The 17,724-nt window shown below is 39.1% G+C and overlaps 3 protein-coding genes across 3 annotated transcripts in view; 2 read left to right on the forward strand and 1 right to left on the reverse strand.

Annotated features, from left to right (window-relative positions):
* Positions 1-128: 128 nt before the first annotated feature.
* On the forward strand, positions 129-6,649 carry fgf2 (fibroblast growth factor 2). Its single transcript, XM_058052998.2, has 3 exons — positions 129-972; positions 3,353-3,456; positions 3,725-6,649. The coding sequence occupies exons 1-3, from the start codon at positions 795-797 to the stop codon at positions 3,908-3,910; spliced, it is 468 nt and encodes a 155-aa protein (XP_057908981.2). The 5' UTR covers positions 129-794; the 3' UTR covers positions 3,911-6,649.
* On the reverse strand, positions 3,606-12,786 carry nudt6 (nudix (nucleoside diphosphate linked moiety X)-type motif 6). The gene is made up of 5 exons (XM_058052916.2): positions 12,496-12,786; positions 12,183-12,386; positions 9,745-9,800; positions 6,105-6,159; positions 3,606-5,976 (listed from the first exon to the last, which is right to left on the reverse strand). Exons 1-5 carry the CDS (start codon positions 12,734-12,736, stop codon positions 5,603-5,605), a joined length of 930 nt encoding a protein of 309 aa, XP_057908899.2. The 5' UTR covers positions 12,737-12,786; the 3' UTR covers positions 3,606-5,602.
* Positions 12,787-13,052: 266 nt separating this feature from the next.
* Positions 13,053-17,724, forward strand: part of afg2a (AAA ATPase AFG2A) — a 103,995-nt gene continuing 99,323 nt past the window's right edge. Inside the window, exons 1-8 of the mRNA XM_058052798.2 lie at positions 13,053-13,220; positions 13,507-13,634; positions 13,702-13,859; positions 15,465-15,523; positions 15,608-16,249; positions 17,091-17,220; positions 17,329-17,385; positions 17,509-17,632. Coding sequence (XP_057908781.2) covers positions 13,106-13,220; positions 13,507-13,634; positions 13,702-13,859; positions 15,465-15,523; positions 15,608-16,249; positions 17,091-17,220; positions 17,329-17,385; positions 17,509-17,632 — 1,413 coding nt within the window. The 5' untranslated portion in view covers positions 13,053-13,105. The remainder of the gene's footprint in view (positions 13,221-13,506; positions 13,635-13,701; positions 13,860-15,464; positions 15,524-15,607; positions 16,250-17,090; positions 17,221-17,328; positions 17,386-17,508; positions 17,633-17,724) is intronic.

Raw genomic sequence — 17,724 nt, forward strand, 5'->3', positions numbered from 1 at the left:
ATCTTATTTTGTGTAGAAAAATAAAAAGTAAGAAGTGGAATGTTTTATCAGAGCTTTTATTGTAGAAAATTGGAACCAAAGCGAAGTTTTTTTAATTTTTTTGTTTTTAATAAATGCGTTTTTTTGTTTTTTTTGTTTTTGGGAAAACCTGATGCGGCCCAGTCTCACCCAGACCCTAGCTCCAGTGGCCCCCAAGTAAGTTGAGTTTGAGACCCCTGCTTTAAGTTATCTGGACTCCTTAGTGACGGGACACGATTTTCTCAGTTTTTCAGTTTCAGCTTCCTAAGGACTTCCTCCTGAAATAACTCGGAATCAAGTTGGGAATGCTGAGCAGCCCGTATGAATGAACACACGGGTTCTTCTGGCATGCTTGCCGAAGGGTCACAGCAAAAAAAGCTGCACATCCACCTCCCCCCCTCCACTTTCCTTGGAGAAAGCACTGGTGGGCGTGAGCTTACTCTGCGAGTGCGTTGGTGCTCCCAGGGCGCATGCGAACTGAGGCCCAAACGGGGAAAGCCTTGCACACAGATCTAAGCCAGCTGCTTTGATTAAACCAGACTCCCAAGACCATCCACCCCCAAAACCATTAGAGCAGCTCTACACTCAGCAGGCGAGCACATGCAAACTTTAGCTTTAGCTTTTTTTTGTCGGCGATACTCCCCCCTCAAAGGGCACCCTGCGACCCCCCGTGTGAGTGTGAAGCTCCACAGAAGAGGGGAGGAGGGACGTTAGCGGGACGTGGGAGGCCTACGGTGGGGCTACAGACTTAGCAGTCGCCAGGAAGCGAGGAGAAGATGGCCACAGGAGACATCACAACGCTTCCCACCACGCCTGAAGACGGCGGCAACGGCGGCTTCCCCCCCGGAACCTTCAAAGATCCCAAGAGGTTGTACTGCAAAAACGGGGGCTTCTTCTTGAGGATAAAACCGGACGGCGGAGTGGACGGAATCCGGGAGAAGAGCGATCCCTACAGTAAGTCCTTACTTGGACTTTTCTCTTCCTTAAGAGCTTAGCTTGTATGGAAATTACAGAGCGGCATTGTGGTTTTTCTATAGAAGAGTTTTGGGAATATCGGCGTTCCCTCATCACACTTTACGTCACACAAAACAGTCCTTAGACACGACTTCCCGATTACGAAGACGTTCTGTCATGACCTTTTCATGCGTGTTGACTTAAAGGGACAATGACGTACAAGCCACCTTACATAATATCCCATCAGGTACACCAACCCACATAAACTGTTGTCCTCACGTATTTTTATTTACAAATACAAAATACAGAAAAATTTGTCAAAAATTAATTAAAAAAAGTAGCTTTTTCTACAAATAAAATGACTTAAATTGTACGACCGTATCAGTTTTCCACCAAATGTTAGCCACAGGTGCATCCGCCATTGTTTGTGGTCTATGAGGATCAAAGGGAGGCGGCTATGAAAATTCCTGAGGAAAATGAATGTTTGGGAAATGTTTTGTTCAGGGAGCCAGTGTGACATTTGGAAAAGAGCTTCACCTAAACAAATACCTGATTGGAATTCTAGGAGTTATTTGAAGGGAATTGAGTTAAGCTTCAAAAGGAATGAGTCAGAGCTATCAGTGTGTATTCGTTTCGGAAAGGCACACTTAGCTTGGAATTGTTTATTCAATGAACCTTTTCATGTGATGCTTTTATTTTGGTAATGGGATCTCCATCGATGCTACTTCTGTTGAAAATAGCAGCGGAGTCGCCAAAATGTCGGAACTACAACATGTAGTACTTTGTTTGACTTCCGGATCAAAGTTTGGCGTTCGGCAACATGGGATGGTTGAATACTCCTCACCTCGGAAATGAACCGCTTCAGTGATTTCGACCGCTGAGCCGCGGTTAGACTTGAGTCCTGTGTTGACAGAAACCCCGGGAAACGAACTAAGTGGGTTCAAAGGCACCACTGCTATAATAATCCATGCATGGGAAAACCGTCTGGTACAGCCAGAACCGGGAACTGGAGTCTGGAGGATGAGAGTCGGGAGCGCTGTCAGTCCGGGGATGGGAACTCGGTGTCCAGCTACGACTCAAATTGTCATAAGTGCGTCATAATTTATCACTGTGTGATAATACGGGTCAAATGTACCACTGGGGTTCAATTCCACCTTTGGATATCTCTGTGTGGTGTTCCCGTGCATGCATGGGTTTTCTCCGGATACTCCGGTTTCCTCCCACATTCTCACATTCATACCTATGGACAATTTGGAGTCGCTAATTAACCTAGCATGTTTTTGGAATGTGGGAGGAAACCGGAGTACCCGGAGAAAACCCTCGCATGCACGGGGAGAACATGCAAACTCCACACAGAGATGGCCGAGGGTGGAATTGAACTCGGGTCTCCTAGCCGTGAAGCCTGTGTGCTAACCACCCGGCCGCTGTGCAGCCCTGGTTCAGTATATTTTTCATCAAAATAGTAGCCATGCCAAAATGTTGTGTTGCTGCTGGATGTTCACAGTATCCGAGTGACACTGTTGTGGGGATGCTGGAGCCTATCCCAGCTATCTTCGGGCAAGAGGCGGGGTACACCCTGGACTGGTGGCCAGCCAATCACAGGGCACATATAGACAAACAACCATTCACACTCACATTCATACCTATGGACAATGTGGAGACACCAATTAATTAACCTAGCATGTTTTTGGAAGACCTCACAGCGAGGAGACCAGGGTTCAATTCCACCCTCGGCCATCTCTGTGTGAGTTTTTTCCGGGTACTCCGGTTTCCTCCCACATTCCAAAAACATTCATTCATTTTCTACCGCTTTTTCCTCACGAGGGTCGCGTTGGGGGGGTGCTGAAGCCTATCCCTTGGGCAAGAGGCGTGTACACTTGGACTGGTGGCCAGCCAATTACAGGGCACATATAGACAAACAACCATTCACACTCACATTCATACCTATGGACAATTTGGAGTAATGCTAATTAACCTAGCATGTTTTTGGAATGTAGGAAGAAACCGGAGAACCCGGAGAAAACCCACGCATGCATGGGGAGAACATGCAAACTCCACACAGAGATGGCCGAGGGTGGAATTGAACCCTGGTCTCCTTAGCTGTGAGGTCTTCCAAAAACATGCTAGGTTAATTAATTAATTGGTGTCTCCAAATTGTCCATAGGTATGAATGTGAGTGTGAATGGTTGTTTGTCTATATGTGCCCTGTGATTGGCTGGCCACCAGTCCAGGGTGTACCCCGCCTCTTGTCCGAAGACAGCTGGGATAGGCTCCAGCAGCCCCACGACCCTCGTAAGGAATGTACCACTGTGGGAACAACACAATATAATCTACTGTATACGGTGTGAGTACTTTGTACTACGTTTTTTTTCCCTCCTAGTAACACTTCAGCTGCAGGCGACCTCGGTGGGGGAGGTGGTCATCAAAGGGATTTCCGCCAACCGCTATCTGGCCATGAACAGAGACGGACGACTGTTTGGAGCGGTGAGCGACCACATCTATCACATCGTTAACACGGTAGCCATGTTTCCACTCTAGGGTTCGAATCCCGAGGGCGTCAATACATGATCAGCGCTTAAAGACCCCTCTCTGGATACTTATGGGTTTAATAGCCAAAAGCGCTAAAGCTAAAACACAGCAAAGGACCACATGCGTAGAGAGTGTCTTTATTCATCACCCCTGCAACAACTCAAGACAAAAACAAACTGTTATCCAGATACTCTTGTCTAATTCTTCTCGTTTTCGCCTTCAGAGACGCGCAACGGAAGAATGCTACTTCCTGGAGCGCCTGGAGAGCAACAACTACAACACCTACCGCTCCAGGAAATACCCTAGCATGTACGTGGCGCTGAAGAGGACCGGCCAGTACAAGTCTGGAAGCAAAACCGGACCGGGTCAGAAGGCCATACTCTTTCTACCGATGTCCGCCAAGTGTTAAGGTTGGACAAACGTCTACGGTTCGATGGCGGTGAAGGAAGGTACTGTAGCTGTGATCTTTTATGACCCCACCCGCCCCCCCACCCCCACTTGCTTGACTTTTTGAAACCATGGGACACACATTTTTTTTTAACTTCGAACACTTAAGAGGACTCGGATCTTCCTGAGGTGTCTTGCAGTCTTTGCACCGCACTGGACCGGAACACAAAAACAGATCCCGAGGCAAAGTGACATTCAGTCCGGTGAAAAGAAGGTTGACGGAGCTAGCTTAGAAGTTAGCTTAGAGGGTTTCTTCTCCCAACTCATCAAATATGACTATGCCCCTAAAGTAGGTTCATTCAGTTCTTGGGGAAGGGGGGCGGGGGGGTGGTTCACCAGCCTGGTCAAATCAAATAGAGCGCTAGCTTGGTTTTGGTATACCCGCACCCAAGGATTGGGTTTGTGACATATTATTTTGTTCAGTGTGGCTAACAAGTGGTTCTTTTCGAGTTGGGACACCATGGACAGATCATCATTATTTTACATGTTTTTGTTTGGTTTTGTTCATAGTTTTATTTGTTCATGGCATGCACGCAGAGCAATGAACAATGAACAAACTCTGTACAGTCACCCTTCGCCACTTTGTGATGCTAATTTTCCAGTTTGATTCCATCGTGGTTGCTGAAAAATACACGAGTTCATACATCGTTACTGTTAACATATTTATGTAAATTTTATGAATTTTGTTGGCCTAACTTAAGCATAAAAATGGCAAATATAAGGCTTTCAGAAAATGCATCCGTGTTGTAGTATGTCGTATTCGACATTGGTCGCTAGGTGGCAGTAATGTTACATTGATGAAACTGGAGGAAGTCGAAAAAGTATGAGGGTTTCTCCCAATGCTAGCATGTTTGAGTCTTATACTATGTCTACTATGTTGGATAATAAGAGTGTAAAAGTGACCATAGGGGTGTTATTTCTTGACTAGAGGGCTCTAATCATGTTTTAAAATATTCAATTTATAAATAAGCTATGCTACTTTTGCGGGAAAAAATATTACGGAAACAATTAACCGTGATCAAGGATGTACTCTGGGGGCGTTCAAGAACACTTTATGAGTGGTCAGAGTGTTGAGTATGGCTGTCAATCAAGCCACCGATTGGGGAACTTGTGGAACCGGGACCGTTGATTCTTTTGTACAAAAAAACAGACCCCGCTCTTTTTTTTTTTTTTTCAAGTTTTATGCATATGAATGCAACAGGACTTGAGGTCTGTCAATGATACAAAAACGGTATCTACTTCAGTTTTCATAAAAACATTTTCATTGAAAAGGTGTTTAATTTGGAACATGATTGGTTTTAAAGACTTTTTTTTTAGTTGTTCAGTGTTAAAAAGCAAAGGCAAATAGAGACTAATTCCGAACCCGCCACGATCCGGCAACAAAATGACCTATCCAGCTCCAACCGGGACTTGAACAGTCTCAAAAACTGCAAAAATTGCCTACTTTTTATTCAGTTCCTTTAAGTGTAGGGGCACTGCCCCACGTAGTTTGTTGCTATTTGCTGAGTTGGGATGATAGAAAATCCGGTTGTCAAATGCACTGTTTGTCTGAAATGCATGAGTGGGCTCAACGGCGTTTAAGTCCATGAGTGGGCAGTCGTGATAATTTGTATGAGTGCACAGCACCCGAGCCCAAAGAAAACCAGGTCCACGACTAAGACTGCGGAATCTGTCTGTGGTAAAGCTGGTAAAACATCCCAGAGTAAACGGACGGGAGCTCCTCCATGGTGAGGTCGATGTGCTGGAAGCCGTGCTCCAGACCGTGGAGCAGCAGCTTGGCCACGCGGGACGTGATGGGCGTGGTCCGGGCGGTCCGGGCCAGGTCGTTCAGGTCAAGCCACTCGCATCGCAGACACTCGTGGGGGCAGAAGTCGATGCGGTAGCTGAGCGGGCTGAGGCGGCAGATGATGTACATGTCGGACATGCCAAAGGCGCCCGGGTGCTGGTGCTGCTGCCGGATGCTCAGCAGGGATCGGAACTCGGAGCGAACGCCCGTTTCCTCAAAGACTTCCCGTACCGCCGTCGCTCCTGTAGGGTGAAAGAGTGACGCGGATATTTTTCGACACTAAAGCTGCTTTTTTTTTTGCATGTATCGAATGCACCTCCATTGAATGTACTTAACAGTACTGTATTAGCTGCTTTGCTAACAAACTCACCGATATTCTCTCCTGGATCCGACAAACCGCCAGGAAACTTCCAGGCATTCAGACTCTGACAAGAAGCAACATCGGATATGGATATTAGTACATTTACATAATACTACATTTGAGTACAACCTGAGAACTCTAGTTGGAGTAGCTATTTAGTTCCCTGTTTTGTACTCGTGGTGAGCAATGAAGCGCTGCTAGAGCGCTAGTGTTTGGCGGAAAAACTGTTGAAATTACGTTTAATTTTTTTTTTTTTGAGGCGTGTGTCACATGGTTTGAAGTGGGAGGAGCCAGTTGACACTATAGCATCAGTAAGCCTTGATGCTAGCTGCATAGGATTTTACTCTTGTGAAAACAATTATATTATTCTATCATTAATAATTACAAATTTTATCATTTCTGGAATACGGTTGTAAAAACATCAGAATATTAAAAAAATTAAGTAATAAACTTATGAGAATATAGTCATAAATTTACGAGTATAAAGTCGTAAATTTACGAGAAAAAAGTTGTACTGTCAAGAGAATAAAGTTGGAAAAAAGTTGTGAATTTACAAAAAAGGTGAAAATTTCTCAGAAAGTCGTAAATTTACGAGAAAAAAGTTGTACAGTCACGAGAATAAAGTTGGAAAAAAGTTGTGAATTTACAAGAAAAATGTCTTTACAAAAAAGGTGAAAATTTCTCAATCGTAAATTTGAAATTTTATTTTCGTAAAAATTGTAAATTTCCGAGAAAAAAGTTGTACTGTCACGAGAATAAAGTTGGAAAAAAGTTGTGAATTTACAAGAAAAATGTCTTTACGAAAAAGGTGAAAATTTCTCAGAAAGTCGTAAATTTGAAATTTAATATTCGTAAAAATTGTAAATTTACGAGAAAAAAGTTGTACTGTCACGAGAATAAAGTTGGAAGTTGGAAAGTCGTAATGTTACATGAAGTCATAAATTCACTAGAATTAAGTTTTAAATTGATGACTTTATTCTCAAAAGTTGTACATATAAAAAATTGTTAAAAAAAAAATTCACAAGGGGAAAAAAAGTCGTAAATTTGAAATTTAATATTCGTAAAAAATTTTAATTTACGAGAAAAAAGTTGTACTGTCACGAGAATAAAGTTGGAAAAAAGTTGTGAATTTACAACTTTCTGAGAAAGTCGTAAATTTGAAATTTTATTTTCGTAAAAAATTGTAAATTTACGAGAAAAAAGTTGTACTGTCACGAGAATAAAGTTGGAAAAAAGTTGTGAATTTACAAGAAAAATGTCTTTACAAAAAAGGTGAAAATTTCTGAGAAAGTCGTAAATTTGAAATTTAATTTTTGTAAAAATTGTAAATTTACGAGAAAAAAATTACGAGAAAGTCGTAATGTTACATGAAGTCATAAATTCACTAGAATTAAGTTTTAAATTGATGACTTTATTCTCAAAAGTTGTACATATGAAAAAATTGTTAAAAAAAATTCACAAGGGGAAAAAAAGTTGTAAATTTTAAATTTAATATTCGTAAAAATTTTAAATTTACAAGAAAAAAGTTGTACTGTCACGAGAATAAAGTTGGAAAAAAGTTGTGAATTTACAACTTTCTGAGAAAGTCGTAAATTTGAAATTTTATTTTCGTAATAATTGTAAATTTACGAGAAAAAAGTTCTACTGTCACGAGAATAAAGTTGGAAAAAAGTTGTGAATTTACAAGAAAAATGTCTTTACAAAAAAGGTGAAAATTTCTGAGAAAGTTGTAAATTTGAAATTTAATTTTTGTAAAAATTGTAAATTTACGAGAAAAAAGTTACGAGAAATTCGTAATGTTACATGAAGTCATAAATTCACTAGAATTAAGTTTTAAATTGATGACTTTATTCTCAAAAGTTGTACGTATAAAAAAAATTGTTCAAAAAAAATTCACGAGGGGAAAAAAAGTCGTACATTTACGAAAATAAACTCGTAAAATTACGTGTCAGAGGGAAAATAGAGTAGAGTTCTTCGGGAAGGAACGAAACTTTCCTCTTGCTTCAGGCAAGCTTTTATTTATAACGTGGCAGCAAAATATTAGCATGGCTAGCTAGCCCTTCCCACTTCCTCCTCCGCATGGCAACTTATTTTATGCCAACTTATTTTTTTCTCGTAAATTTACGACTTTATTCCTGGAATTGTTTGTTTTGAAAAGATATCGAACAGAAGATGGTCCGGCGATCAAGCAGATTTTCCCGCTGATTATGTTGAAACTGCGATGAATATTCTCGAGATGTACATACAGTATTTGAGAAGATGTGAGGTACACCCCCCCCCCCCCCCCCCAAAAAAAAAAAAAAACACCTTTCACCACTTATCCTTGATATTTAAGACCAAAATATGCTGCTGGTTCAATGATACTGTCATGGTGTGCGTGTGAGTATAGATATTATTTTTGTAAAGTACACATTAGATTTGTACGAGGAACACAAATGCACCATTTTTGTTTTTTTTTTTGAAAGGCTTTCTTACTGCTGGAGATGTTCCAATGAAGAAAATAATACTTTATGACACTGAAAGCAGAGTTGTTGTTGTTGTTGTTGTGGTTTTGGATTAAATCATTTGAGACTTTCATGCATTTTTGTTTGTTTTTTTGTGAGGTGATGCCTGAGTTCTGTTTTGGTTTAAAGTCTGAGCAGAGTCACTGATATCAACTAGGTCGTTATTTCCTTTTCAGAACGGGTGGAGTTGTTATTTTGGCCCCCTGGGAAAGCAAACAAATGAGTGGAGTGTTTTTTTTTTTTCCCCCTCCTTAAGAGTGTTCTCATTCGGGTTGGGGAGGGGGTGAGTGTGGTGCATTCATGGTCTGGGTAAACAACATGTTTGCTTGGGGTCAGCTAATTTGTGTCTCAAACTCAAATTTACTTGGGGGGCCACTGGAGCTAGGGTCTGGGTGAGATTGGGCCGCATCAGGCCCCCCCCCCCAAAAAAAAAACGCATTTATTAAAAACAGAAAAATTAATAAACTTTACTTTGGTTTCGATTTTCTACAATAAAAGCTCTGATAAAACATTCCACTGATCTCAAATATATTAATTTTTATTTTTCTACACAAAATAAAATGAAAAATAAACAAGAATAAAGAAAATCAATCAGTAATAAATAAATATAATAATAATAATAAAACGGCAAATAATAAAAACTTAAGAAACCACATATAGTTGGTGGGTAGACAAATTATTTTTTTCAGATTAAAATGAACAAAGCATTATTAGAGCCCTGTAGACATGACAAAACACGACTATAGTCGCATTTATACTTTTTTTATTTACAACATATTGCGCAACTTGCAGGGTCTTGAGACACATGCTAACTCGCAAACTAGAGAGCTAGCGACCTAAACGGTAACCTTCGAGTTATTTCCTTTCAACTTAAATAGCCAAAAACTTACCACTTCCACACGGATAGGGAGGATAACTATTAACAGTTATTTAACCTTTAATATGAACATTAATCAAAACGTAATCATTTTTTCCGGGTACATGATACCATACAGCATCCGTATCAAACATTAAACTTTCATATCAAGGCGGGGGGCCACATTTGGCCCGCGGGCCGCATGTTTGAGACCCCTGGCTTAAAAAAACCTTTGTAGACCTTTCAATCTGTTGTAAGAAGCAGAACTCGTTCATACTGCAGCAAATACCTTGTTTCGGTCTTGCACCACGAGTACCTTCCCATTGGACTCGTCCACAACTGCTCCTTTAAAAAAAAACAATAAAAATGTACATTAGTTGTGTTTTTTACATTTTTTTTACCCCCTTAAAAGCACCCAATGAGTCCATAAATATATTTTATAATATATAATATTTAGACACGAGTATAAACAGTAAGTGTGACTCAACTGGACTTTGTGAATGGACTGAACTTGTTTTATTTTATTGTTTGTTTTACAAGCAACTTTTCCTGCTGCTGATCCGTCCCCCTTAAATGCACTTCACACAAGCGTGAAAGAGCGGTGTGTTTAAGGCCCCGACTTGGACATCCCTGTGGAAATTTATGTCATTTGCCGTCTCAACGGAGCCAAAATCCAAGGTGCTGCTCTGCTGCTACGCGACGCCGTGGTTGGTGTCGCTTCCAGGATGTGACAGACTACAAGAATACTCACCTGGAGACACTTTGAAAGTCCTTTCTCTCACTTTGAAGCAACCGTCACGCAGAAGATGAATTATGAAAACATAATATATAATAATAATAATATCGCCAACTGGTTGGTTGCTAAGCATGCTAAGTGTTTCTCTGTACGGGATATTAAACATTATGGGGACTTTTGATAGATGCTGCAGACATGTTGTGACATGCTTCCACAGGGTCCAGCATCACAACACTAATAGAAACCAAGCTTTGCCGCCCTCTGCTGGACAACCGACGTCATTACAACACAAACTGCGCCTGCAAGTTTAGGTAAGGGTGTACACAAAGTCGAGGAACAGCACAGCACAGACCAGTAAATACCCGAATCAGAACTTGTATACAGTCAGAACAAGCCAGGAATATATCAAAACTAAAGGTATACACAGAACCAGCCAATAATATACCCTTACTCTGTGATACTAATAGGACTAGTCCAGAATATACCCTAACCCTGGACAAGATCTAAACTAAAAGTATAAACTAGCCCAGGATAGACTGTCTGCTAACACCAATACATACACAGATAGCCCAGAATGTACCCTAACTTCCAGAATATACCATAACTAAGTGCCCAAGATGTACTGTACAGTACCTTAGCTTGTGGATAATAACTAAAATACCCAATAATACACTCTAAACCTAAGGTATACACAGTGATACGCATAGATACACACTGGGATAATCGAGAATATACCTTAAGCCTGAATAAGACCTAAGAGTAAAGAAAAACTAGCCAAGAATAGTATGCTAACTCTAAGGTATACACAACCAGTCAGAATATACCCTAACTTCAGAATGTACTATAACTCTCTGATAAAAACTCAAATACTCATAATACATAATACATAATATATCCTCGATAATAACTACATTAGCCAATAATATACCCTACACAGACCATGGAGGGAACTGAACTCACCAAGGATACAACCAAACTCTAGCAGAATATACCCTAATCCCAATCATGGTATTGAAACCAAACTAACCAGGAATATACCCCAACCCTAGGGTAACAAGAATAGACCCACCATTGGGCGATATATTTGACTAATCCAGAATATACCCTAATCCTTGCCATGGGGCACAAACTGGACTAACCCAGAATATACCCTAACTTTTCCATTAATACACCCGACTCTGTGACATAGCAAAACAGGCCTAATCCCTGAATATATTACAACTGGAATAGCCTTAGAATATACCATATTTTTTTTTATAAAAACTAGATTAGCCAATAATACACCCCACTTTCAGACATACCCAAACTGGACTCGTCCAGAATATACCCCAACTCTTGGATAGAATGAGACTATCCAAGAATATAACCTAAAAACAAGACTATGGCCAATAGTACACCATACCAATAGTACACCATACCAATAATACACCATGCCAATAGTACACCATGCCAATAGTACACCATGCCAATAATACACCATGCCAATAATACACCATACCAATAGTACACCATACCAATAGTACACCATACCAATAGTACACCATACCAATAGTACACATACCAATAATACACCATACCAATAGTACACCATACCAATAGTACACCATGCCAATAGTACACCATACCAATAATACACCATACCAATAGTACACCATATCAATAGTACACCATACCAATAGTACACATACCAATAATACACCATGCCAATAGTACACCATACCAATAATACACCATGCCAATAATACACCATACCAATAGTACACCATGCCAATAGTACACCATGCCAATAGTACACCATGCCAATAATACACCATACCAATAGTACACCATACCAATAGTACACCATGCCAATAGTACACCATGCCAATAGTACACCATACCAATAGTACACCATACCAATAATATACCATACCAATAATACACCATACTCTTTGGCACATCTAAACAGGATTTGACCAGAATGTACCCTAACTCTTAGGTAGAACTCTTACCCGCGACCCCGACTTGGTGCGTGGCGTAGCGGGGTAGCCTGCTGTGCCCCTCCCCCAGCCAGAGGGCCAGGACGGCGTGGTGATCTTGGGCATGATGGAAGGTGAAGCCCTGGGCGGCGGCGCTGGCGGCACAGCGGCTCAATGCCATGGGGACCCGGAGCCACACGGCCACCTTGCCCTCCTCTTTCCACCGGGCCAGGGACTCTACAGCACACGTGACACAGGTCCAAGATTGGTCATGACCTTGATCGTGATCTTGCATCTCGTGCAGCTTTGTGTCACTATTGTGTAACGTAAACACAACACAACCAACCTTTCAGCACCGCACTAAAAGAACTTTCACTGATGTCCTCCGGCACACCGACGGCCGCCAGGTCCACCGTCACCCCCCCGAATCGATCCACTTTACCGGTCAGAACCGCGGGGGCGGCGCCCTCCTCCCGGTGCAAGTGACTGACAGCTGTCGTGGACGAGATCGCGCGGTATGGGCACTTCCGGCGAAGCTCAGCGCGAAACACAGGTAGAAGTTTGTAAAGAAGCAAGGAAGCTGCCATGTTTAAGTTCTATTTAAATGCCACACGGTGGGTAGCCCCATGAACGTTACATGAACTTCCGCCTTTGACGTTGCGTAAATACCGTAAATAGCCGTAGAAGAAACAGGAGCTATAACATATTAAAGATAAGACGTAATTTCTCTATGTTAAAGATTCAAGTCCACTCACTTTTCTTTTCATATATGTTAAAAATTAATATACATGCTTAAATGTAAATATAAAAAAGCGCTGAAAAAAATACAAGCCCTTACTTTTGCTGCATTACGGTAAAATGGGGCGAGGCTAAGCTTTGACCCGGAAGTTTTCGTGACGCCGGTGTTTACACATGTTTGCTCTTTCACATGCTGCCCATTTTTAAAACTTGCTAACATGTCTAGCAAGAAAAACAAAAACAAATCAAAGCGCTTAAATGAAGGAGAAGACTCGACTAACTCGGATACAAAAAGCAGAAACTATTTCAACGTCATTGATTTCATTGAGAACGGTACGAATATCGAAAGCGGTCACTTGTTTTGGGTTGCAAGCTAGTCAAAAGTTTAGCACTTTGTCATTTAATTGCACGTGCAATCGTTTGATTTAAGACATATCTGGAATAAGATTATTCCAACTATATATATATGCGTCATATTTATACACAGTTCTTTACTATTGTAAAAGTAAGGTAACAGACAAGAGCTGCGCTCATTAGCATTATAATGCAGCAGCTTGAGAAAAATGGAGAACATATTCCCATGTATAGAAACGTCTGATTGGTTATTGTTCTTCAACAGCTGAGGACAAAACACCCAAAATCTGCAGGTCATCCTTAGCCCAGCTGAGCCTCAACTCCTTAAAGTCAGCAGGCGTCAGCATCGGCAGGCCGGTCCTCCTGACCAGTCCAGGAAGCGGAAGACAGGAGGTATCTTCATCTTCTGCTCATTTTTCTCTCAGGTGTTCCTTTCCATTCATTCTCATCCGTCCTGCAGGTATGTCTGGGGTGGCCTGCCGCCACCTTCCCTGCCGGGAAAGTGGGCCTTCACGTGTGTGTCCAGAACAACCTGAAAGTGAAAGGCGGGGATGAAGTGATGCTGCATCCTCTGACGGGTCCTGTGCTTCCAGCTGAGGAGGTCGTTCTCTCTCCCAGGTAATCCCAAATTGTATTATTTTCATTGGTGAGTACACCCGGGAACAGGCTAGGCCAAATAAACGTTCATCGGAATTTTGGCTAAAACAAGAAAGTTGGATTTTAATTATAAAATATAATCACATTAAACAATATATAGTCATATATAATATAAATGGTTTAATATAATTTACATTATTGTACATTATAATATTAATTATTATAATTTAATATAATAATATTAATATATAATTTAATAATATAATTTAGCAATGTTAGGATTTTAATTATAAAATATAATCACATTAAATAATATTATTATACTAATATTATATTAATATTATAATAATAATTATTATAATTACAATTACAATTATTATTAATTATATTATATTAATTATATATAATTAATAATTATTATAATATAATTTAGCAATGTTAGGATTTTAATTATAAAATATAATCACATTATTATTATATTTTGTTTAATGTGATTATATTTTATAATTAAAATCCTAACATTGCTAAATTATATTATTAAATTATATATTATTATTATTATATTAAATTATAATAATTAATATTATAACAAAACACAATAATAATATTATTATATTTTGTTTAATGTGATTATATTTTATAATTAAAATCCTAACATTGCTAAATTATATTATTAAATTATATATTATTATTATTATATTAAATTATATAATAATATTAAATCATTTATATTAAATATAAATGATTTAATATAATTTACAATGTACATTATAATTATTAATTATTATAATTTAATATAATAATATATAATTTAGTAATATAATTTAGCAATGTTTGGATTTTAATTATAAAATATATTCACATTAAACAATATATAATAATTATATAATATAAATGATTTAATACAATTTACAATATATCTAATAATATAATTTAGCAATGTTTTTATTTAATGCTACTACTAAGAATAGTTACTAAAAATAACCAAATAATAACAGTATTATTATTGATACTTTTTAAATACCAATTGAATATTACATATTGCTAAAATGTATTATTTATTAAATAGATTTTTGTTTTATTATTTGAAGACGTATTTTATTCTCGAAAATTGAAAGAAATTTTCCAATTTTATAATAACATTATTAAATAATTGTAGCATTAATTGTGTTTATCTTCCTTTTTAGACCATAGAAACACTACCTGCACAGTTATTAGGATGTTATGTTTTTCGGATATATGGTTTTATGGTGGCTACAGCATGACTCTGGAACAAAATATTTACATATTTGTTATTTTTTATGAGGAAAGCATATTTCACACAAATTGCACATTTACCACTGTCAAATAAAATGAAATAATGAATAATACTTGATGTTTTGCATCAATTATGTACACTTTCACTTGGATAACTTAGTGTTTTTTTTTATTTATGAACATATAAATATGTAATTATTAGGTTTAATACCAGTATGTATTATTTTTGTGACCATTTTAATGCAATAATGGAAGTTTGAAAACAATTCATTGCCGCTACTTTATGTCACGGTGATTCTTGGTTAAACACTGCCATCTGCTGGACTTTTGTTGTAACTGCAGCGCCAATTTGCTTTTCGTTTCTTTCAGGTCCAAAGATGAAAACCTGGACACGGACCAGTTCAGGAGCTTCCTGCTCAATTCTTTAGGTATTTTGGGTTATTGTGAGGAGATATGTTTTAATAACATTTGCATCTCTTTGATGATGATTTTTATTGATATATATTTTCCAGTTGGCAACATCGTTCTTCCAGGAAACGTCCTTTTCCTAACCTACTTTGGACGCCCCTGCAACCTTTTTATTGAAACCGTAAAAGGCGAGGATGGCAGCGCCCTCCAGAGGCCCCCTCATCGTCTGTCTTGCTCCGCCCCAGATAAAGAGTCGTGGTCCACCATCAACTCCGTGCTCGATTCCACCCCCGCAGACCTTTCCTTGCAGCTCAGCCTGCTCACTGTCGATGACAGCAGGGGGCCAGGCACCACCCCCACGGCGAGCACCCCACACAAACCCACCTCCCTGCCGTCCCTGTCCTCACCCACGTCACCCACGTCTCCCATACGTGATGCACATAACCCCCCTGCAGACTCAGAGGAGACCACCACCAGTGTGGAGGGTTCCTTCAGCGCTGAGAAAGCCCCCACAGCCCCCTCTGCTGGCTGGTCGAGCACCGACACCTTCTACCGCCTATGCAGCACCACCAAAGTCACCTTTAGAGGAACGACGACGACGACGACGAAGCAGGAAACACACGCTAAAGAAGCGAAGAGGTCAAAGGTTACGTACAGCATGATTGGCGGCCTGACCAGCCAGCTGGAGGTCATCAGAGAAACCATAGAACTTCCTCTCAAACACCCTCAACTCTTCTCCAACTATGGTAGGTTTAAGCCCATTGTATGAAGACTCAATTTAAAAATCATAATAATAATATATGTAATAATAATAATATTGTAATAATTTTTTTTAAAGATACTTTCTAAAAAAATCACATTATAGGGAAGGAAATTATTTTGGTAAAATTAATTAAATAAATTAATAAAAATAAAAAACACCCTCAACTCTTCTCCAACTATGGTAGGTTTATGCCCATTGTATGAAGACTCAATTTAAAAATCATAATAATAATGTATGTAATAATAATAATAATTTCTAAGGATACTTTGAAAAAAATCACATTATAGGGAAGGAAAATATTTTGGTAAAATTAATTAAATAAATTAATAAGTAATAAGTAAGTAATAGTAAGTAATAAATAATAATAAATAAGAGTAATAAATAATAATAAATATAATAATTAATAATAATAATACATGATAATAAATGATAATAAATGATAAATTAATTAAATGAAAAAAAAATCCTGATTCTATCCATCCATTTTCTATGCCGCTTATCCTCACTAGTGTTGCAGGTATGCTGGAGCCTATCCCACATGGGCCTGGGCCCCTCTGTTATGACAATAATAATGAAAAAAAAATATGAGTAAAATAAGGTGATATTATAAATTATTAATATTTTTAATTAATACATATTTATTAATTTATAAATATTATAGAATAAATAATAAAATAAAAATAAATTAAAAAGGAAAATAAAACACTATGACAAATAATAACAAAATATTAAAAATAAAAAAATAATAATAATAACAAAAAATGTTGTAAAAAAAAATATCCCATCATTCCAATGAATTTATCGTGGTTGTATTTTGTTTCTAGGCATCCCCCCTCCAAGGGGGGTCCTCCTGTACGGACCCCCTGGCACGGGAAAGACGATGATCGGAAGAGCCATCGCCAACGAGGTGGGCGCTCACATGACGGTGATCAACGGGCCAGAAATCATGAGCAAGTAAGACGCTATCATCTGGCGCCGTAGCATATAAGCTAAGTTACTTCATGTCGTGTGTGTGTGTGTGTGTGTGTGTGTGTGCGTGTGTGTGTGTGTGTGTGTGTGTAGGTTCTACGGGGAAACCGAAGAAACACTCAGGCGAATATTCACCGAGGCATCTCAGAGGTAAACTATCATTCTCATTCTGATATGCTAGTAACGGCCAAATATGGCCGACATACGTAACAGCTCCTGCTACCGACACGTACCGCCTGAAATAAAACTTTATTTTTCTTTTCTTTCGGACAGGACACCTTCAATCATCTTTATTGACGAACTGGATGCTTTGTGTCCCAAACGAGACGCCGCCCAGAACGAAGTGGAAAAACGAGTCGTGGCTTCACTCCTGACTCTCATGGACGGGATCGGTTCCGTAAGTTATCCTTTTTTCGTGTTCGATCCCCAAGTGTACCGCTGTCAGGCTGTCCTCCCGCGTGATGCTTTCAGGCCATTTGGCAGCAATTG

Source organism: Doryrhamphus excisus, linkage group LG23, assembly GCF_037039965.1.
Source record: "Doryrhamphus excisus strain RoL-2023G ecotype Guam linkage group LG23, RoL_Dexc_Guam_v1.1, whole genome shotgun sequence".
Classification (NCBI taxonomy): domain Eukaryota; kingdom Metazoa; phylum Chordata; class Actinopteri; order Syngnathiformes; family Syngnathidae; genus Doryrhamphus; species Doryrhamphus excisus.